The sequence below is a fragment of the Sapajus apella genome, unplaced genomic scaffold (genome assembly GCF_009761245.1).
Source record: "Sapajus apella isolate SASKATOON/1434 unplaced genomic scaffold, GSC_monkey_1.0 scaffold30, whole genome shotgun sequence".
Classification (NCBI taxonomy): domain Eukaryota; kingdom Metazoa; phylum Chordata; class Mammalia; order Primates; family Cebidae; genus Sapajus; species Sapajus apella.
The window spans coordinates 4,028,548-4,051,886 of NW_022436970.1; the positions used below are offsets into that span (position 1 = coordinate 4,028,548).

General features: G+C 44.1%; 1 protein-coding gene across 4 annotated transcripts in view; it reads left to right on the plus strand.

The window, feature by feature from the left end:
- Nucleotides 1-1,990: 1,990 nt before the first annotated feature.
- NEDD4L (NEDD4 like E3 ubiquitin protein ligase) overlaps nt 1,991-23,339 on the plus strand; it is a 356,397-nt gene continuing 335,048 nt past the window's right edge. For 3 of the 4 annotated variants that reach the window (XM_032293594.1, XM_032293592.1, XM_032293593.1), the window contains exon 1: nt 1,991-2,468. In XM_032293594.1, coding sequence (XP_032149485.1) covers nt 2,421-2,468 — 48 coding nt within the window. In that variant the 5' untranslated portion in view covers nt 1,991-2,420. Of the gene's footprint in view, nt 2,469-3,240; nt 3,381-23,339 lie in introns of those variants that run through there. The other variant, XM_032293595.1, reaches the window with a different exon arrangement.

The following is a 23,339-nucleotide window of genomic DNA, read 5'->3' on the forward strand; positions in this document are numbered from 1 at the left end:
GACAGGGTTCTCATTATATTGCTCAGGCTGGTCTTGAACTCCTGGCCTCAAATGAGCCTCCTGCCTCTGCCTCCCAAAATGCTGGCGTTATTAATCAATTATTTTCCTTCCTTCACAATATTAACTGTACAAATTTTACAAAGTCTTGGCTAGTGAGGGTAGGTAGAGAAGCACTGACTGTCATCCACGAGGGTCACAGGCTGGGGGAAGGGCATCTGAGAATGTGTGTGTGTGTGTGTGTGTGTGTGTCAGTGAGAGCGAAAGAGTCAAGTGAGAGGGAGAGAGAGAGAGAGTGTGCATGTGTACCTTTTGTCTGTCAAAATACTTTACGGTGTTTTTGTTTTTGAGATGGAGTCTCGCTGTGTTGCCCAGGCTGGAGTGCAGTGGCCTGATCTTGACTCACTGCAACCTCCACCTCCCGGGTTCAAGCAATTCTTGTGCCTCAGCCTAACCGAGTAGCTGAGGTTACAGGGGCCTGCCACCACGCCCAGCTATTTTTTTGTATTTTAGTAGATGCAGGGTTTTGCCATGTTAGCCAGGCTGGTCTCGAACTCCTGGCCTCAAGTGATCCGCCCGCCTAGGCCTCCTAAAGTAATGGGATTAAAGGTGTGAGCCACCGCGCCCAGCCTAAAGACTGCAGGTTTGAAAAGGTTGAAAAACCTCAGTAGAGAAAGAATGAACAGAAATCTGACTTTTAAACAATTCTCCATAAAGACTGTTTGTTTCTTATTTGGGGTTTTGTAGCCTGTAAGTACTGTGGACTTGATGGATGAAGATTTCTAGAGAAGGCTTCTGAGTAGAATGTTAAGTCTTCAAAGAAAATCCATTCTATGGCGCACGTTTTAAACCAGTCATGTTGAAGGGAGGCAAAGGAGAGGTTAAGGTAGGATGGGTTAGGCGAACAACAGATATTTAGTTTTGTAGCTGGCGACGAGGAAGAGGAGTCTTTCGGGTCACGTGAGTTCTCTCTCAACTTCCTTGAACGAAAATCCTAAATGCATCCCGATAATACCCAAGTAGGCACTTTGATGTTTCCTTTTCAAAGGCAAATAGAATGTTCTGCGTCTATTTTGTTTTTGAACTCACAACTGCACTTAACATCTAAATTTAAGGAAAGGCTTCCTGAAAAAGTCGACTGACGAATTTCTTTCACTTATTTAAAGTAGCCTCTTGCAGTCCTGTGAATCGGAAGGATTAAATGAACTGCTTGCTAGAGAAGCAGTAGCTAGGACGTGGGAAGAATCCTACGGTGGCTAATAAGACGTCTCGATCGTTTGCATATGCAAAGGATAACCTTAAGCTTGAGTTTGATATTTCACGTTGCAGCTCAAAAATGAACTGCCCTTTATTCAAAGAACCATGCTGTCTGCTTTCGCGTGGGTGGGTGTGTACTCGGGGCGGGCGCTGTGTTGATTTTGTTCCCTGTAAGGTTGACACAGGCAATGGCGACTCGCGGCCACACAGGGGCAGCCTCTCCTCGGCTGGCGGCCCGGCCGGGCGGCTCGCTCCCAGGAGCTGACAGTGTAGCCAAGTCCTGCTCGCCGGGGCTGCACAGAATTTAAAAGGGTCTAGAAACATCCATCTTCTCCCTTTTTCACAATCAACAGCGAGCTCAGGGCTCTTGGTAAAAAGACCACCGGGAGGAAGAAACGCTCAGGGCGTTTTTGTTGTTGTTCGCAAAATGCCCCGGCGTCCCCAAACGTCCAGCCCACCTCCTCCCCAAAGTGGAGGGAGGGTCAGCAGCGCAGGCCGAGCGCGCCCGGACACGCCCCAGCGGCCGACTGACCCCCGCGGCGCCGCGCCAGAGGCCCGGGGCTGGGGTGGGCGTGGGGCTGAACTCCACCACCCCCGCAGCGCGCTGCCCGTCCCCCAGCCCGGCCTGTGATTGGCTTGGGGGGGCGCGTGTGCCCGCCCCGGCGAGCGGGGAGGGTCCCCTGGCGGCGCGTGTGGGAGGAGGCGGAGGAGGCGGAGGAGGGGGCGGAGAGAACGGGGGTCCGGACGGCGCGAGCGAGGGGGCGGGCAAGCCGGGTCCCCGGGAGCTCAGAGCAGGCTCGAAGAGGGGCGGAGAGCGGCGGGGCGGGAGGGAGGCGCGGGCCGCGGGGAGGGAAAGCCCGGCGGGCTCCGCGCCGCCGCCGCGAGCAGGGAGAGGCGCTGGGGCTGCAGCCCGCTGCTCGGCGCGCTCTCGGGAGCCGCCGGCCGGCCGGTCCCGCAGCCTTCCGGGAAGAAGCGGCGCCGCAGCGGCCGGGGCGCGCGCTCGGGCACCCTCACCTGCCCGCACCCGGCCGCTCCCCGAGCGGAGTGTGTGCGGGGCAGGGTGCGGGACCCGCGGGACCCGGAGGCTGGGGGGAGACCCTGCCGCCCGCCCGCGCCGCAGCACAGCCGCCGGGAGCGTCTCGGACCCCGCGCGGGGCGCCGGCTCCATGGCGACCGGGCTCGGGGAGCCGGTCTATGGACTTTCCGAAGACGAGGTGAGTGGCACCCTATTCCTGCCCGGGACTCCCCTGGGAGTTCCTGTCCCGCGCTTGCAGGGGGAGGGGAAAAGGGCCGCCACTGGGGCGCTCTTGCCCAGCGTCTCCAGGGGAGCCCCAAAGCGGGAGCGCCCCGGAGAGGGACCGAGGGGAGCTTGGGTACTTCCGCCCTCCCCCATCCGCTAGCGGAGCGCATTGTTTGTAAATAAAGCGGCGCGATGCCCTCGGAGCTGGGGGTTCACTCCGCCGCTCCTGGCTTTGGGGAGGGGAGGGAGGGGGCACGCGCGCCTCTCTTCCCCCCCTCCTCCTAGCAGTGTCTACCGGGGCTGTTGGGCAACTTTCCGCCTCTCGCCCTTGCAGCCCGGGAGTCCATGATGCTTGTCACGTCTGGGTCGCGCGGCTGGAGACCCGGGGCTGCGGAGGAGCCCTATCGTCTCCCCCTGGAACTTTCTCTCATAATTGTGTGGATCAGCAGGCGCTCAAAAGCCTGTGCGTGCTTATTCCAGTGGGAATGCGGGTCGCGCTGCGTGAGTCCCTCCCCTCGTTTTGCAAAGTCTACGGCCAGGATTGTGGATTTCGGAGCCTCGGTGGGGGAGGTGTTCAAGGCTGGTGGCAGGTGCTCCTGGAAACTTGGGGAGGAAGCTTGCAGCCCTGCCATTTTTTTTCCTCCCGAGGATTCAAAGCCCGGCACCTCCTGGGTGGGTGGGTGGGTGGGGAGAGGAAAGCTCAATTGATCTCTTTTACTAATAAAGCAAATGAATAAGCCACGCCTTCCAGGCGGTCGGTTTCACTGCAAACGGCTTTGTTTTTACCTTCACTGTCTCCTCCCTGTCTCCCACTCCCGGCTTTTGAAACAATCCTGCTCAATCACTGCCTAGCCCTCTCTCGACCAGCCACGCTCGGCTCTTACTGGTATGTTGCTCTGCCAAAAAGGGGGGTGGGACGCTTGTCGCGGGCGCGGCGTGACGGGCAGGCTGGATGGAGCAGGTAGGAGTGGTTTACCATCTGGCGGGGTGCGCGCTCAGGTCTGGCTACCCTTTTGAGAGGTGAATTTACAACCCAAGAAGCATTACTCAGCAGGGAGGTATTTCCTATCCTGGTTGTGCATTTCATGAAAAGTTGATGCCTGGAAATTCAGGCTTTCTCGATTTCTCTTTCTTCCCCTCCCTCCTTTCTTTTCAGAGGTTCCCTCTTTCTCTGGTGATGGGGGTGGGGCTGGAAGAAAGGCTATTATCTGAGACAGGCTCATGTTATGGTTCCGCTCTCCGCAGCTCTCCTACCCTGGCGTGGTGTGTGTGCATGTGTGCTACGTAAGTGTGGAATGAAAGAGGTATTTTGGGGTGGGGAGGATGTTTGGGGTATGAATTCTTTCTTTCTTAGCGGTGCTAGGCAAACCGTGATGTATTTATTTGATCAAAGAATGACCACAATGCAAATAATATGTAATTTGTGTTTGATTATTTTGCCTCGCTGTGCTTTTGTAAAATAATTTCCCCTTTTGTGTAGCTTCCTGGGGATAGGTGAAAAGTAGCGTTGTTTTATTTACCTTGGGGGATTCTCCTCTCCTTCCTGGCTTCTCTCTTTCAGGAGCTTTCCCTTGCATCCCCTACTTCTCCATTTAATTAGCGACAGTAGAGGGCAGGCCCTGAGCTCTTAGAGTTGCAGAGACACGGACATTCCTAAACAAAGGGGCTGCTTGGATTGACGTATTGCGGGGGGCTAGGGGGTGAGGACAGCTGCATTTTGTCCTAGGTTCTTTTAAAAAATGTTTTAATAACGTGATTATCTGTAAAAACTCCCGATAAAAAGATTTTAAGAGTGTTTTGGAAAGTGCAACTGGATAAATGAATCACGTTAAAGTCACTGTTGTTTGTGCTTTGTTTACATTGGTACTGAGTGTCAGAATCTACCTAGAGCACATCTTGCCACTTTAGTCTACAGGAGTCACTACTGATCATCATCAACTGGTGTCTAGTGTGAAAGTGAAGCTTGGAATGTAAACAGAGTCCGAGTGCGTGTTGATATGTGACTGGGTTCCCTCCTGCATGTTGCTAGAAGGGTATTTGGGGCTGTACAGGAAATAGCAAAAGACAATGAAGCCACCTTTTGTTGTCTATTTATTGCCATGTTAGTGGTACTGTTTGGCTCCGCACACATTGTATTATAAAAGATGAGTCTCATCTGTCTTCCTTTTTCAACTTTCTCCTACCAGTGAAGAAATAAGCCAGGGCAGTTTTGATGACTTCACATTTCAGTGGTATTTGTTTTTCATGGGTGGTTTCATGCTGTCAGGTTGCCCTTCAGAGAATCAGGAAATGCCTTCCTAGAATATTAACAACAAATTGTTGAATTTGCACAGCTTGTTTTGTCTCCCTGAATTAGTATGTGTACGAAAAACCAATGAAAGATTTTAGCAGGCTCTGAAAGTAGAATGCCCGCTGAAGCAAAAGGCAGGGTGGTTCTTCCAAGGGGTGTTAAATATGGGTGCCCTTCAGTCTGCAGACTTGGTGTGCTGCAGAATATCACACATCAAGATACTTTGACCACTATTTAGAAGAGTAACTTCATAAACCTTTTAGGAAAGTAGACACTCCTACCTACCACATTTCTTAAAAGTAGATTTGTGTTTTTATTTGAGATGGATGAAAAACATAATATGCTTGGAGTGCACTTAGTTATGTCCCATCTATAGACTGTTGCGCTCTCTGCACTGCTGATAAAGCATTGCGTGAACCCAGAAAACGGGGGTGCCAAAGCAGAGAGCACTGTTGCTTACATAATCAGCAGAGGTCTGTCCACTTTGCAGAGGGAAAGGGGTTGAGAAGTAGGCTTTGCTTGTGTGAATGTATATGCTGTTTAATTTTTGCTGTGTTTCAGGTGGAGGTTTCTTTGGTGAGTTATAATTCATATTTACTGTAATTTAAATCATGTCACTGTAAGTAGCAAGATTCAGAGTCATCAGATGAAGGACTTTTGGTGTGAAGGGATTAGCAATGTAACAAAACTTCTGATTCATGGCCCAAAATCAGATTTGGTTTGGAATCAGAACACTTTGGACTAGTTTCTGCATCTGGCTTGAGTCCTTGATGGATTTTTATTTATTTATTTATCTTTGGCAATCCATAGTGCATTTTGACATAGTTATGAATTTTACTACTTTCTGAAATCTATTCCATCTTAGAAAGGTATCTTTTTTTGAAAAGATTTTTCCACTGAGCAAAATACTAGGATTGAATGGCAGCTTCTTATGTTAGATAAAACATTAAACAATTTTGTTAGTAGTTAAACCGAGGCAAATGGCTTAGAAATGAAGGCCAGGCTGACATAGGATAAATGACACCTTCTCTCCTTATCCTATACAAACGTGGTTAGTTGGCTAGTTTTGAATGCTTCTTCCACCAGTGGCATAAATCCGGCTTAGTTCGGGCCACATTCTAGCCTAGTCACAATCAGTGGCTTGCATTATGTCCTTTGAGAGGTGCCAGATCTGTTTATAGGTGCCAGTCACCATGGCTCCCTGCTGGTTTAGGGGTCTTTCTACTTATTTGCATATAATTATCCAATTCATAACCTACCTAAAAGGTTAACTTTTGACATGGATACCATAATTTTTTTTCACTTTAAGATGCTGTCAGTTTTAAGATGTGCCATGAGAGCAAAGTTCTAAGCCTTGTGCACATACTATTTCGTTTAATTCTCATGAGAATTCTGTGGCGTAGGCTGTGATTTACAGATGAGGAATGGAAGCTTAAAGAGGTTACATGGCCTGCATAAGGACACAGCACAAGTAAGTTATGGAGCCAGGTATTTTTAATCAAAAGGCCTAGTTTTTAGCATGCTGAATAATCCTCCCTTTCTGCCAAATGCCTTGCAAGGTCTTAGTAGCTAAATTATTCAAGATGATGTAAGAGAAATAAACACCACTGGTTGCAAACTGATGGCTGCTGGGCCAGTTTGACCAGGAGCCCTGCTTATTGTGGTCTCCAGAGTGTCTTAAAGCTTGGAAATTTCATGAAAATGGTGAAAATCTGGCTTAATTGAAGCTACATTCTAACCTATTCAGTAGCTTGCCTTATGCCCTTTGAGATGTGGCAGATAGTTCTGCCATGGTTGCAGTCACCACTACTTTCTGTTGTCTTAGGGGTTTTTCTACTTATTTATATATAATTATCTGCTTCGTTAGAAACCTTTAAGGCTAACCTTTGGCATGGAAACCATATTTCTTTCACTTTAAGATACTGTCACTTTTAAGATGTGCCATTATTTCATGTACCACTGAGAGAAAAAATTGCTGTCAAGTCATGACATACTGTCCATCTCATGAAGCATCCTTATTTCAGAGAAGTTGAAATATGAAAACAAGCATGCTTTAGAATTGATGGATTACAGTGATTAGGAACCTGGGAAAAGTCCAAGCCTTCAGTTTCAATATCCCCAATCATTCAGCACTTTTAAGTCAACGAGTAGTCAGATTTCTGCTTTTCTGTGTTTGAGAAAAGTGCTAGAAAAAGAGAAGTGCCCTTAAATAGGCATTAGCACAGAAGGAACTGGGGCCTAGATGATAGCCATCTGTAACTGATTAAGAATAGTTGTTAGTTTTAAAAAAGTGGCCTGTGTGTATTTTCAGGAGATTACTTGGGAAACCCTATGTGCCATCTTTGCAGCTGTGCAAAATGGTGAGGACAAGATTGCTTTCAGAAATTACAGTTTAGATTTTTCTCGGATCTAAAGGTGAATGCCAACAGGCTGTTTTCTGAAGAGAGATAAGCCGTGCCCAGTCATGCCAAATCCAAGTGCCTGTATCAGGTCTAGATGCTGGATAGTAGACTGTATACCCAGGACATGGTAGGTAATATTTGAGAAACAGACTCTTAAAAGGGCCTAGTTTTTATGTTGACATTTAAAATCAGTTTGTAAAATTCATGAATATGACGTGTTCTTTTAAAATTTGACTCTAGGGGCTGGATGCAGTGCTCTCTCCTGTAATGCTAGCATTTTGGGAGGCCTAGGCAGGTGAATCGCTTGAGCTTAGGAGTTTGAGGCCAGGCTGGGCAACATGGTGAAACTCTGTGTCTACAAAAAATAGAAAAGTTAGCCAATCATGGTGGCGTGTGCCTGCAGTCCGAGCTACTTGGCAGGCTGAGGTGGGAAGATCACTTGAACTTGGAGGCAGAGGTTGCAGTGAGCCAAGATGGTTCCATTGCACTCTAGCCTGGACGACAGAGTGAGACCCTGTCTCCAAAATAAAAAGACTAATGAATAGAATCAAGGATGTAGTGTCTGTAGAATTTGTAGACATTGACATTTTAATTTTCATTATATTTAGTGTTATTAAATCAGAATGTTATGATTGTTTATTTCATTATTGAGCATCAGTTTCGTTGAGGAATAAAAATAATTTTGCTCAGGCCAGACATAGTGGCTCACATCTGTAATCCCAGCACGTGAGGAGGCTGAGGTGGGTGGATCACTTGAAGTCAGGAGTTTGAGACCAGCCTGGCCAACATAGTGTAACCCTGTCTCTACAAATAATAATAATAATAATAATAATAATAATAATAATAATTTAGCTGGGTTTGGTGGCAGACACCTGTAATGCCAGATACTCAGGAGGCTGAGGCAGGAGAATAGCTTGAACCCTGGAGGAAGAGATTGCGGTGAGCTGAGATCTTGCTACTACACTCCAGCCTGGGTGACAGAGTGAGACTCTGTTCAAAAATAATATTAATAGGCTGGGTGCAGTGGCTAACACCTGTAATCCCAGCACTTTGGGAGGCTGAGACTGGAGGATTACCTGAGGTCAGGAGTTCGAGACCAGCCTGGCCAACATGGTGAAACCCCCATCTCTACTAAAAATACAAAAATTAGTTGGGTGTGGTGGCAGGCACCTGTAATCAAGCTATTCAGGAGGCTGAGGCAGGAGAATTCCTTGAACCTGGGAGGTGGAGGTTGCAGTGAGCCGAGTTAGTGCCATTGCACTCCAACCTGGGCAACAAGAGTGAAACTTTGTCTCAAAAAAAATTTTTAAAAAGGTAATAATTTTGCTCAAAGGGTGAGGACAGTGACAAAATGGTGACCCTCAGATGATTGTAGATTATTTACCATTACAGAATGCAATTTTAATGAAAACCACTGCACAGTACTGAGGCATTTCATCAATACAGTGTGTGCCCGCGTTACCTGGAAGCTTACTTGAGAAAGTTTGTTTTGGGATTCTGGGGTACCTGAATATATTGGTATATTTTCCCAAGAAAAATGAATAATCTCAAGTGGCCAAGGTGGGAAGATCACTTGAACCCAGGAGTTTGAGACCAGCCTGGGCAATGTGGTGAAACCCCGTCTCTACAAAAATTACAAAACCTTAGCTGGATGTGGCACGCATCTGTGGTCCCAGCTGCTTGGGAGGCTGAGGTGGAAGGATGGCTTGAAAAGCCTGGAAGGTTGAGGCTGCAGTGAGCCATGATGGTGCCACTGTGTTCCAGCCTGGGTGACAAAGCAAGACTCTGTCTCGGAAAACAAAAGCAAAGAGATAACACCCCAAGGAATAATGCCACACATCCTGAAAGTCATTGGGTTCTGTATCCTTTAAATGGGTGAATTGTGTTGTATGCGAATTACATCTCAATAAAACCGTTTAAAAATATTAAGAATGATTGAGTGTGACATTATTGCAGCAGTACACTTGAGTTTCTGCTAAATTACTTTTGCACTCATTTCAAAAGGAAGCAACTATGCTCATTGCTAATTTAATCACCTGTATGTGCAGTGTTTAAAATGGTATCGCGAAAATATGGCAATGTGTGATAGATTAAGAGCCAATTAATTTTTTTATTTTGAGTTATAAGATCTGTATTAAACAGATTGTATTGTTGCCCTTGAATTTCCGGTCTTAGATGAGTAGCAGCAGTGGAAAAAAAGATCTGACAGGCTCGGTGGCTCACAGCTATAATCATAGCACTTTGGGAGACTGAGACGGGGGGATCATGAGGACAGGAGATTGAGACCATCCTGGCTAACACGGTGAAACCCCATCTCTACTAAAGAAAACACAAAAAATTAGCCAGGCGTGGTGGCACATGCCTGTAGCCCCAGCTACTCGAGAGGCTGAGGCAGGAGAATCGCTTGAACTTGGGAGGAGGAGGTTGCAGTGAGCCGAGATTGTGCCATTGCACTGCAGCCTGGGTGACAGCGAGACTGTCTTTAAAAAAAAAAAAAAAAAAAAAAAAGAGAGAGAGAGAGCGATCCTAACTTAAGGGTTTTCGAGCTTTTTAATGTTGCAGATATTTGAATCAGTGGGTCTGTCTTACTGAAATATTTGATAATAAAGCAAACTATATGTTGATCTTTTGGTAGTCCATGCTAAGGAGGATTAGAATAATATATAAATACTATAATGGTGAAAATAAATATTGAGAGACAATTTTTTATTTTGAGTTACAAGATCTGCATTAAACAGATTTTATTGTTGCCCTTGAAGAAGTATTATTATCACCATTAAAATAGGATTAAGGAAGGGTAAGAGAAGCATGACAAAATGTTACTTTCTGTTTTTACATTGTTTCTTTTCCAGGTCACAATATAAACAAATGTATTTCATTTTCAGACTGGAGGCGGCAATGTTTGTACTGTGCACTGTTTAATATTACTGTTGCCTTGGGTGTTGCTTGTTGCTGGGACATGGAAATGAGAGCATGATTTAGAGTTGAGAATAAAGAAACTAGATTTAGATTTAGTAGAGACTTTCTAAATAGTTCTAGTTCTACCGTGTGGACCCTTCCATAACTTTCTGTTATTGACTCTGAGAAGGAGCTGATAATTATCACTACTATTGGTATTTGATTAGCAGAGACATTCTTGATTCCTGATGTAAGATTGTGGCTGAAGTTTTAGCAGGGAGTTTGGTGGTGTAAAGATCTGGGACTCTTATTTCACAAATAATAGAATCTCATTATGATTGTAATATTTTGTTTTGAACCTGAGTGCTGATTATTGTAATGCCATTAGGTGAGAAAAGCCTTATTATGTAAGTGTATCTGGGGTAACTAGCTTAAAATTGACACTTCAGTCCACTTTTTGTCCCTGACTTTGGTCCTGTATTGATAACTCACCAAGTTAAATGGCAATGCTCTCAGTTTCCCTTGCTGTCATCAAATTCAGTGTTTGGTGACTTCTTGGCAGGCAAACATCTACCAAGAGATTTTTGTTCTTTTCATACCTCTTAATCACTAAGAGAAATGGCCATTCAAAACTGAAGTTTTTTTGTTTTGTTTTGTTTTAAGTTTAAAAAACTGTGATGTGGCTGGGCATGGTGGCTCATGCCTATAATCCTAGCATTTTGGCAGGCTGGGGCAGGGGGATCACTTCAGGCCAGGAGTTCGAGACCAGCCTGACCAATATGGCGAAACCCCATTTTTACTAAAAATACAAAAATTTGCCAGGTGTGATGGCATACTGCTGTAATCCCAGCTGTTTGGGAGGCTGAGGTAGGAGAATCGCTTGAACCTGGGAGATGGAGATGTGGTGAGCTGAAATTACACCCCTGCACTCCAGCGTGGGTGACAGAGTGAAACTCTGTCTCAAAAAAAAAAGCTGTGATGTGAAATCTATCCTGTGAAAGTGGAACTTGGGAGGGCTTGTAGGGATGATGGTCCCATGAAGAGGATGAATAAACTGAGGGAACTGTCCTCTTGCTGGTTTGTGTGATGTCCCATCACCTGTCACTTTCTTTGTCTGGGCTGCAGTGGACCTGTAGTTTCCCAGGCACACTGAAGTAATGTGTTGATGGATTGCTTGAGTGACTCCTGCGTGTTTCCACCACCTGTCTAGCAGACAGAGACCATGTGCCCTGTCTTGAGGGGACCCAGTGGTGCAGTGACAAGGGCCTGATTTGCATCTCCACCTCCCGGTCTTGCCTATGTGAACAGTTTTTACATTCTAATTAATTTCCAGTTTACAACCTGACTCGAGGCTTAGCTTTTGGTCTCCTTGGGTACAATTTTGGATCATGTCTTATAATGTATATTTTAAAGCATGTTGTAAAGCTGGAATTTGCATTTAATGTGGGTAAACATTAAGACTGTTGTAACATTGAGAAATGTGCTTGGGAACTGTGACCAACACATCCCTAGCTGTCAGGAAGTCACACTGGGTTTTGCTCCCGTTGAACATCTGTTATGAATGAATGTTGGAAAATGCAAAGCTAATCAGTTTTTTAACCTGACCTATGTGATGTTAAGTTTTAGATTTATGTTTTGGCAAGTGAGTGTTAGATGTCATTAATGTGAGGAGGCCAGTGAGGGCAGACATTGGGTCAGAGGTAATGTAGGAGATGAAGACCCTTTCTGTTAGTTTTTCTTATTTAATTGAAGATGTTTGTGTTGAATGGGTTAGTTTTATTTACATGTGTAAGTTCTTTTTTTTTCTTAATGCTGGCAGTTACTTTGGTTTTTCAGAAAATGAAAGTAACCCTAATCTATTTACTTTGCTTAGTAAGCACTCATTACTATTTAATAATGGAGAAAAATGTGTTTGTGTCCCACAGCCTGACAGGCTTCACAAACTTATGAATCTCCCAACTACCCTTAGAACTTGATGAATGGGACTTTATGGAGAATATTCTGCTTTCTTTGCTAGTCTCTGTTTTTCCTTCTCAGTTATTAAGCGAGTTGTCTTCAGGTGTCCTCATCATGCCGACTTCATTTTGCCCAGTTTGTTTTGGCTAGAGGAAGGAGTGCAAGGTTTAAAGAAAAAGCAAAGCCTGTACAACATGGTGAGACCCCATCTCTATTAAAAATAAACAAATTAGCTGGGCATGGTGGTGCATGCCTGTGGTCCCAGCTGCTTGAGAGGCCCAGGTGGGAAGATCACTTGAGCCCAGGATTTCAAGGCTGCAGTAGTAACGATTGCATCACCACACTCCAATCTGAGCAACAGAATGAGACCTCATTTCAAAAGAAAAAGAAAAAGCAAGACTGAAAGACTGAAAATCAGTTTGCTTCCTATTATCCTTCTTGCTCCCATTCCTTTTGTGCGTCACACATTGTGTGTGACAATTGGTTACAGCCATCATTATGGTCAGTAACTTGGTTTTTAAGCTTCAAACTGGCTGTATCTCTTCCCCACTTGTTAGTAACACCAGAAGATAAATGAATGTGGTTTTTGGATTGAGCTCCATCTATAGAGCACTGAACTTTCCATGTTGACTTTGAGTTCTAGGGAATGCTTATTCTGATTCTTGAGAAAGTGGTATGTGCCATGCAGGCTGAGCCTGCCTTTGGAATCGATGCCTTAATTTTCAGTGAATATTATTAGTATTACTACTAAAGAGAACACTTTAAAGCAGGAGTAAGAGCTTTTTCTCCTTTTGAGAAGTGAGTACAGAAGAGTATACCGCAGCTGTGGGAGTGATGATTGGGGTGGGGCAGTGTTGAAGAATATTTAATGCCATGAAGACGTCAGCAGCGTAATATTAAATAGAAAAACTAGGTTACAAGACAGTGATGCAGTAGAATCCTGTTGTGGGTTAAAGTGTTTACATGTAGAGAAAATGACTAGGGGCTTCGCACAGTGGCTCACGCCTGTAGTCCCACCACTTTGGGAGATAGAGGGGGGAGGATCACTTGAACCCAGGAGTTCAAGACCAGCCTGGGCAACATCGTGAGACTCTGTCTCTATAAAACAAGAAAAAAGAACAACTAAGAATATATTCCAGCATGTTAACGAAGGTTATCTTTGAGCAAAGGGGATTATAGGTAATTTTTTCTTGTCTTGTGTTTTGCTTATATGTATTTTCTATATTTCTACAATAAGCATTTTTTTCTTAATATAAAAGTAAGTTTAAAAGTGAGTTCAAAAATCCCTGAAACGCATGTACTTCAAGCTTCAGGTGAAAGTTATAGCACTTGTTCAGTACAATATTGATACAGCATTTGTTCGGTTGAACACTTTTTTTTTTAATTGTAGCTTAGGATCCCAAGGTCATTTTCATGTTTGTTAGGAGCTCACCACTATGTTGGGAGTTGGAGGACTATAGCAAGGAATATTTTTCAGAAAAAAATGACTGTTAAATTGTTTTATTTCCCACTTGCAGTTTGCAAAATAGATGTTTCATTTCTCTCCACTGTGGGCACTTTAAGTTAGAATTTCCATCCTTCTGTGCACTGCAGTTGCAAGAAAGTAATTTGCATTGTTAGCAGTGTTTTGGATTCTCTAAATTTGTGTGTGTGTGTGCTATGAAAACTGTGTCCCACGATCAGACTCCAATTTGTTTCTCCTTATTTTTGTTTTCTTAGGTTTTGAGTTACAGACATTATCATTACCCTATAAAGTGTTGAATACTTTTAGATGTCAAGGTGATAGCTTTGCATAGCTATACTCACCCCCGAGCGCTCAGCTCTTCATGTTTCTTTCAACATACTTGTAATATCCAGCCACCGTTGGATGTGACCTAGAGTACATCTCTTCCCAAACAGAAGGGTGGAGTTGACAAACACCATGTTACTTTTATTCAGACTTGTCGTTGTTCCCCTTCCCCCAGCCTTTTTTTTTTTTTTTTTTTTTTTCTGAGAGAGTCTCACACTGTCACCCAAGCTGTAGTGCAGTGGCCTGATCTTGGCTCACTGCAATCTCCGCCTCCTGGGTTCTAGCAATTCCCCTGCCTCAGCCTCCTGAGTAGCTGGGACTACAGACGTGCGCTGCCACGCCCAGCTAATTATTTTGTATTTTTAGTAGAGACGGGGTTTCACCATGTTGGCCTGGATGGTCTTGATCTCCTGAACTTGTGATCCGCCTACCTCGGCCTCTGAAAGTGCTGGGATTACGGGTGTGAGCCACCACACTCAGCCCCCACCCCCAGCCTTTTAATAATTCTGGATTCATGTTACAGTTGATATGTGTTTAAAGTGTTGGTAGGTTTCTTGCACTCACACCATCCTCCTCCACTCCCCTCACCGCCGAAAATCGACAGCTGACAGTGGATGGTGTCTTAGAATTGTGGGGCTTGAGTTGGTCCGTCTCAATTCGTGTTTTATGGTGGCTCACATATTGTGAAAGATAATTGATGGTTGCCATGGGAACTAGTTGTGTTGTTCAGTTATGATGTCTCAATTAGAAAATGTCCACGTAGACAGTTAGGAAATGGGCCAGCTCAGGGATGTCCTCAGAAACCAGGTTCATTGTTGTTTCTGCTTTACCTTCTACAGCCTGGCTCTTTCTAGGGCTTCTTGGTCCTAGGCTGCCTGCCACTGACAGAGCTATACTTTTATTTATTTATTTAATTTTTTTACTTTTTTCGAGACAGAGGCTTGCTCTGTAGCCCGGGCAGGAGTGATGCCATCTCAGCTCACTGCAACCTCCGCCTGCTGGGTTTAAGCGATTCTCCTGCCTTAGCATCCTGAGTAGCTGGGACTACAGGCATGTACCACGAAGCCTAGCTAATTTTTGTCTTTTTAATGGAGATGGGGTTTCACCATGTTGGCCAGGCTGGTCTAGAACTCTTGACCTCAAGTGATCCGCCTGCCTTGGCCTTCCATAGTGCTGGGATTACAGGCATGAGCCACTGTGCCTGGCCAGAGCTATGCCTTTTTTTTCTTTTTAAACTATGTACTTGAAAGAGAACTGCCTCCTATGGCTTTTTCTTAAGATTAAGGAAATCTCCCCTTGTGTCTCAGGGCCCACGGAGGCTGAGATCTCTTCATCCTGCAACCAGCCACCATGGCAAGGAGGAGGTAAAATTACCTTTTTTGCCTTGAGCTGGGGTGAAGTCAGCCATGGTGACCCTGCATTCCACACCTTGGATAATGCATCCACCATCAGGCTTCATGAAATGCACATGCTCCCTTTCCCCAGGGGGGTAACCTGAATATAAGTATTGCAAGGATCTCTGGGTAATATTACACCTGAAAGGAGGTTTTTTTTTTTTTTTTTTTTTTTTTTAATGATCTGGTGATTTATGACTAAATAGGTTATGTCTCTCAAAACATTGAACCTGCAATGGCCAAGAAAGAACAGGATGACTACAGTGAACCCTCTATTTGGAGAAGGGGAAAGTGAGACACTCACAGTGGGGAGCTGGCTGAACAGGAACAGCTGGGAGTATTTGCTTTGGTCAGCCAGTCTGGCAGCTTGCCTCTGCTGAAGTCCATCCAGTGTAAGAATCTCCCTTGGTCATTGTCCCCTGCAGCTGCACCTGGATGGGCTAGGCACTGGCAAAGCTCCTTTTCTTGGGTGCTGCTTGGCATTTAGTCTGGGGCTTCAGGATTGGTTGTCTTGAGGTGGAATAGCCATAAGCTTGGTCCAGCCTTACTGAGAATGTCTGGCAAAACTGCTCCCATGAAAACTCAGCCTCCAGCTTTGCTTGTATCTAGTCAATTCCGTGGGCTGGTAGTGATCTAACCTAGATGAAGTCTCTGGTTCTGGGAATTCCTGGGCCTTAGCAATAAGTCCCATGGCCTTGCTCATCCCCACTGCATCCGTCTTGAGGCAACTTGAAAATAGCCTACAACGAAGAGGCACACAGTTTGGGCTTAACAAACAGCAGGGACAGTTTAACCCACTCTGCTTTTGCTCTCTGGCATGTTAGCAATGAGCAACTTACCCAAACTGGGATTGTAGGACTCTGAGTACCCACTTCCTTCCACTCAGCGATTCCAATTATTTTAAGTAATTTTTTTTAAATGGTGGTAAAATACATATAACAAAATTGACTGTCTTAGCCATATTAAAGTGTATGGTTTGGTGGCATTATGTGCATGACATTGTCATGCAGCCATCACATCACCCCCGTCTAGCCATAGAACTCTTTCATTTTGCAAAATGGAAACGCCATGGTTGTGAACCAGTACCTCCCATTCCCAGCCATTCCAGTTTCTTGTAGCACATCTTTTTTTTTTCTTTTTTGATACAAAATCTTTGATGGGGTTTTGATTCCAGGCAACAACAATTGATACTGATGAATTCAACAGAGAAGGAATTCAGTGAAGGGATTTGGGGTAGCACAGATGTACCTGTCCCGCTGGAGAGCCAGGCCTGGACAGGGTTCAGGGATCAATGAAGCCTGGGCATAAAGAATCACAACTGTTAGTGCATTTTATTATTTTTATTTAAGAGTCAGCTCAGAGGTCACTGTTCAAAGCTGGGCCCTCTGTGTCTCCAGTCATCCCTGTTCACATCCCAGACTCAATAGCACCTTCCTGCATAGTTACTTCTACCGAATACTTCACTGACAGACATGAAGGATCGTTTATGTGCCTGTCTTATATAGATTAGGCACCTCCTCAGAGCAACAGCCACATCCTAATGATTCATCTTCAGTCCCAAGCAGTGTATCCAATCCCTTGACCGTTTCCTCCGTTCATGTGCTGATCTCAGGTTAGATGACCATGAGGTAAGTTGGTGAGAGAAAAAACATCTTTTTAAAGGTCTTTTTGAACTTTAATTTGTTTATGCAATATACATTACTCCTCCTATTTTCTTTCTCTTTCTTTTTCTTAAGAGATGGGATCTCACTATGTTGGCCAGGCTCAAGTGTTTCTCCTGCCTTGGCTTCCTAAAGTTTGGGGATGACAGGTGTGAGCCACCATGCTCAGCCCCTCCTCCTATTTTCTAGTCTGTGTCATTACTGAGAATTTTACTCTAGTAACAATGTATTCTTCAAAATTGCCAGGAGAATAGATTTTAAATGTTCTTCGTATGCAAACTTGGTAAGTATGTGGGGTAATGCATAGGTTAATTAGCTGGAATTAACCATTCCCCACAGTGTGTACATATTTCAAAATAACATGTACATGATAGACTGTACAGTTTTCATCAGTTAAAAATAAACATTTTAATAAACCAACACAAATCCTCACAATAGCCTTTTGAGGTAGGTGCCATCATTTTATAGGTGGGGAAACCGAGGTACAAAGAGATTAAATAACTTGCCCAGGGTCACAGAACTAATAGTAAATGACTGAGCCAGGACTTGAACAAGCAGCCTGGCCATAGACACCCTGAGTGGAACCGTCATGCTGTGGTGTGTCAGGGAGTTCTTCAAGCAGGGGTGGTGGAAGGTAGGGGTGGGGTGGGGAAGGCACAGCTGAGGCCTGGGTGGCCAGACTGTAAAAGCTAAAGGAAGAAGTGGCTGGATGTCAGCAGCTTTGTGGACCTAAACAAGGAGCTGGGACTATATTGTTTAAGGCACCTTGAGAAACCTGTTGAGATCTGGGCTTTTCTAATTAATTATTAAGTAGGTTGTCCAGGCTGGTCTCAAACCCCTGGCCTCAGATGATCCCTCCCATCCCAGCCTTCTGAGTCGCTGGGGTTACAGGTGCAAGCCATTGGGCCTGGCAATCCGGGCTTTTCTAAAGCTCACCATGCAGCTTTGGGGAGATTGGATTTGAGTTGGACAGCCCTCAGCAGTTACAGAGCTGTCCAGGCGGAAGTGGTGGTGATGACAATGCAAATGAGCCAGGGGATGAAGGCAGGAGGTATTTAGGAGGCAGATTCCATTGAATTTGGTTACTGATTGATTAGGTACAAAAAAAGGGAGGTGTCTAGAATAATCCCTAGGTTACTTCAGAGGACTAGGTAGATGGGAGGAGTGGAAGAAACCTACCTTTATTAAATACTTAGTACAGTGGGTCTAAACTGGAGCTGGTCGTGCACCCTTTCTTCTCCTCTAGGGGACATTTGGTAATACCTGGAGACTTTTTTTTTGGAATGGAGTTTCACTCTTGTTGCCCAGGCTGCAGTGCAATGGTGCGATCTTGGCTCACTGCAGCCTTTGCCTCCCGGGTTCAAGTGATTCTCCAGCCTCAGCTTTCCCAGTAGCTGAGGTTACAGGTGCCTGCTACCACACCTGGTTAATTTTTGTATTTTTAGTAGAAATGGGGTTTCACCATGTTGGCCAGGCTGGCCTCGAACTCAGGTGATCCACCGGCCTCGGCCTTCCAAAGTGCTGGAATTACAGGATGCGCCACTGCACTCAGCTGCTTGGAGACATTTTTGATTGTCACAACTTAGGAGATGCCTCTGACATCTGGAAAATGGAGGCCAGAGATGCTGCAAAAGATCCTACATGGCACAGGATGGCTCCCACAGTGATGATCTTGTACCAAATGCTGCTGAGGTTGAGAACCCTGCTGTAGTGTAGTATCAATTTTACATGGTTATCAAATTGGATCCATGAGCCAGTCATGTTAGATCATAAACATGATTTTTCCTGTTTTTCGGATAAGGAAACTGAGCCTTAGAGATCATGAGTCACTTGGCCAAAGTTCTGCAGCTAGTAAGTGTTAGAGCCAGAATTTGAATGTGGGTCTTTGAGATGTCAAATTCTACTCCTTGCGTTCACCCTGCTGCTTCATGTCTCACGTTATATCAAGGAAGATGCACATTGGACTGTGGGTTTGTTTTTTTTTTTCCTCTTTCTGTAGTGGTGGCTCCAGACTAGAGGAGGCAGGAAGGAAGGTGGCTATTTATAGTCAGCTGTACATAGGATCGATTTTTTTCAATCCTGAAGGACTTGCAGTGGGTAGTTCAAAGAAATTTCCTTTAGACATTGGCTTTCTCTTGCAGTTATAAATATGGGAATATTTACCATTTTTCCTTTAAAAAATATTGTTATAATTAAGATAAAGTGTAAAATTTATAACTTAAAAGTTTGTTCCCTATGGATATGAACTATGGCAAGCTTCTCAAATTAATTATCCCTTTGGGAAGGGATAAGAGGAAAGGGGGAATTTGGAAGATGATGTAGGACCACCCTGGATTTAAAAGTAGCTGAACTATTGAAAATATTTTGATTTGCTGGAGGTAAGGAGCCCTTTCGAGAATTTGTTTTAGTCTAGAATGATTAGAGGGCTAGAATGATATATAGCTCTAAATAGGAAGGTTTCTTTGTTACTCTCCAATTTTACTGATTATTGTCCAGTTCTGGAAAGATTCTGGATGTATGTAGCAGCCGCCTTTGGTGATCCATGATGTTAGAGCTTTAGGGGCAGAGTTCTCTAATATCTCATAATTGGTATTTTCAAAGTTATATGTGTATTTTAAGCTAGTCTTTGGATGGTTTTCTGAAGAAGGCTGCTTTGTTGAGGTTGAAGTCGTTGTTTTGCACCTGTGATTTCTCTTTGTGAAACGAAGTCTTGGTGTCGGTCCCAGGTCTTATTTTTTGCTTGATCACACAGTACCCAGGTGCACTTGGGCTGTTGGGACCATCTGGTGAGTGTGAGGTTTCTGTCCTTCACCTGTGGAGGATGTTCTCCTAAAAGGTGCCAGCTCAGGTGGTGGTGCTTTGAGGGGAATTTGTTTGCTGCACCTTCTAGTCTGCTAGAAAATAGATGCTTTAGAGGGGCATTTCGTGGTGGAATCCTATCATGGAGCTTGGTAAGCAAACAGGGCCTCAAGCTTTATGTTGTGAGAGATAAATACTGAGTTTATGTTTTAATTATGGCACAGATTAATACAAAATCAGATGAAAAATGGAGAAAAGGAGAGCTTAAAACTTTGCTATTTGTTGCTGTCATCTAAATGTAGTTAGTAGCTAGCCTAGATGGGACCACAGTATGGCTCTCAAGCATGGCTGCTGCTTTTCAGAGTCCATGTTCATAGTAACATGTGTACAGCATGAAAGTAACAATAGAAAATTTTGACAAAAATGTTGAAGGGTTGATTTTTTTTTTTTTTTTTGAGACAGGATCTCATCCTGTTGCCCAGCTTGGAGTGCAGCGGCGTTATCGTGGTTCACTGCAGCTTTGACCTCCCAAGTCCAAGCGATCCTCTCCCGACAGCCTCCTAAGTACCTGGGACTACAGGCACCATACCTGGCTAATTGTTTATATTTATTTTTTGTAGAGACAAGTTCTTGCTGTGTTGCCCAGGATGGTCTCAAACTCCTAGGCGCAGGCAGTCATCCTGTCTCAGCCTCCCAAATTACTGGGGTTATTGGCATGAGCCACCACACCTGGCTAGGGTCAGTGAGTTAAAAGAACTCTCTAAACTCAGCCCAGTATTGAAGAGTAAAACTAAAAATACATGTTTTATCTATTATACTGATGTTAATATTAGTCAATGCTTAACTAATTGTGTTCTGTTTTTATCTTCCTGCTCCAAAATTTCTCTTGAAGAGGTACCTTATTCTAATATTGCTTTTCTTGGGAAGAACAATTAGTCACGTATTTCCTTTTCTGCAGTGGGAGGGCAGCTGGCTACATGAGATAGTGTAGTATTTTTTGTTAAGCTTCAATAAGGTAGACCTCCTTTAGAGAGAAAACACTGGTGAAAAGCCATGTTGCCTTAAATTATTTTTATTATAATGTTTCTTAAAATACATCCAAACATAAAAAGAACAAGCATGTTTATAGCTGGTATATGTCAGCATAGCTATCACTGTAACGCCATAACAAACATACAAATTTGTTACAAATCTAATTCCCAAACAAATACCATTCAAATTAACAGCATGATTTTAATGTGGCAGGTGATGCCATTTTGTTAAAACTGTATCATCTGTGCTCAGGAAGTCATGGCTGCTAGGATAAGTTTTCCTTTCCTGACCAATCCTGTGCCAGTTGGCGATAACGTACAGTTTTCCTTTAATCATACTTCTTTTGTACTGTGTGCTAGAGCATGAAGATGTGTTTGACCTAAAGTTATGTTAGCTGGAGACACAGCAGAATTACTGTTGGTATCTTGATCCTGAATACCAGGGCTGATTGAAGCCCCAGAAATCATGTGGAAGTACTCATTTACATAAAGTGGTTGTGTAGATGATCTGAAATATGCCAGTTAGTGTATTAAGATCATAATTGCTATAGCTTCCTGTGCCAGGAGTGGCCTTAGCTCTCGAAGTTATAGCCTGGCCAGGCATGATGACTCATCCCTTTGGGAGGAGAGAGGATTGCTTGAGGCCAGGAGTTTGAGACCAGCTTGGGCAACATAGCTTGATCCCATTTCTTTACTTGCTTCTTCTTTTTTTTTTTTTTGTTCTTGTTGCCCAGGCTGGAGTGTAATGGTGCAGTCTTGGCTCACTGCAACCTCCGCCTCCCAGGTTCAAGCAATTCTCCTGCCTCAGCTTCTCGAGTAGCTGGGATTACAGGTGCCTGCCACCATGCCTGGCTAATTTTTTACATTTTTAGTAGAGACAGGGTTTCTCCACGTTGGTCAGGCTGGTCTCGAACTCCCAACCTCAGGGGATCCGCCTGCCTCGGCCTCTCAAAGTGCTAGGATTACAGGTGTGAGCCACCACACCCGGCTAATCCCATTTCTTAAAAAACGAAAGTCATATCCAGGGAGGGAAAAAGCTTCCTGCTGTAGTGGAGCCTCTTCAGATGGCACATGTATTTTGCTCACAGGTGCTACCAATAAATACACAGCTCTGATTCTTCAGAATATAAATGACTATCACCTGACCCCAGTCCCTTGTCTATTATATTGAGATTGTTCATTAGATTTAAAACATCTTGTGCATTTCTTGCTGTTTAATCATGCACAGACTTTGTCTTTACTTTCACAGACAGCTTGGTGTACTGAAAATTGCTCTGGTAAACTAACACAATTTACTTAGTCTATGATCTTTCCAGTCTTCAGCAACCATTTTTTCATTGTCACCGTCAGATGACCTTGCTTAGCTTCCACGTGGCAATTGCTTTTGTTGTATTTTTTAAAGGCAAACGAAAATCAACTATTATTGTCTCCAGAGTGTCTGGCAAAGTGGGGCCCAGTTCTTCGTGCACCGCTCACCGTGCTGCTGGTGTCTCCACTGCCATGCTTATAGTTGCATTAGTTTCCCGTCTAGCTTTGGTATTCTTGCCTTTAAAAATTTTTTACTGTTTGCTTTCCTTAGCCAGCGACAACAGTAAAATAAGGAACAACCTATTTATTGTTTAAAGAGATATGCTTTATGGTGCCCAGGCAGATGAGCATTGCCATTCAAAGTGGCTTCTTGGTAGACTGCGTTCACTCCTAATCAGGCACTCGTGGATCTGTGCATTTTTTGGTCATCCTTACTCTGTCAAAACTGCTTTGTTAGCGAGGTTACGAACCATGCTAGTCTCATTAACTTATGATAACACCTCATTCAAATGGCCCTGACCAAGTTGAACACTTACCTTAGTCATTGTGGTTGGCTTTCAACCTTTTCTAGAAGTTAAGTTTATTCCCTGGGAAAAACATGTTTGCTACCACACAGAGTGCTGGGTGTAATGGGAAACAGGCTTCAAAGGTAACTGCTGCAGTAGAGAAGATTCCAGAAGGTATTGAATGATAGCTTACTGCTGAAATAAGTGTTTAGAGTCCCAAGGTGGCAGTAATGGCATATGAAGTTCCTAGCGTTTAAAGAATATTCAGAAATAATCAGTCATACTCTTTAGTAGTCATATCTCATAGAGTTAGCATCAGGAAGGAAACTTGGTAGATTAAGTAAAATAGCAGAAATTACTGCTGGATTTCTGTACAGTAGAAATGTCTGCACGTTTTTCTCCCCCAATAGCTACTTAAGTTGCATATCCATTTCCGGTTACATCTCTTGACATTTTCTGGATAAAGCCTTTTTGGAAGCCTCCATTTGCATAGAAGTTAGGTGGTTCTGAGTTTAACTTTGGACACATTTCTATGCACAAGGAAATTAAATAACTGGTTGAGTGTTCTAATTGAATGCCGAAGCTTGTTTGGGGATGGGTTTATTTTTGTGCGGTTTGTAAATTTAGATGCTCTCAGTATGAGGCTGTTTTTACACTTGTAAAAGACACACCTGAGACTGAGTAATTTATAAAGAAAAGAGGTTTAATTGGCTCATGATTCTGCAGGTTGTACAGGCTTCTGTTTTTGGGAAGGCCTCAGGAAACTTACAGTCGTGAGGGAAGGCTAAGAGGAAGCAAATATATCTTACAT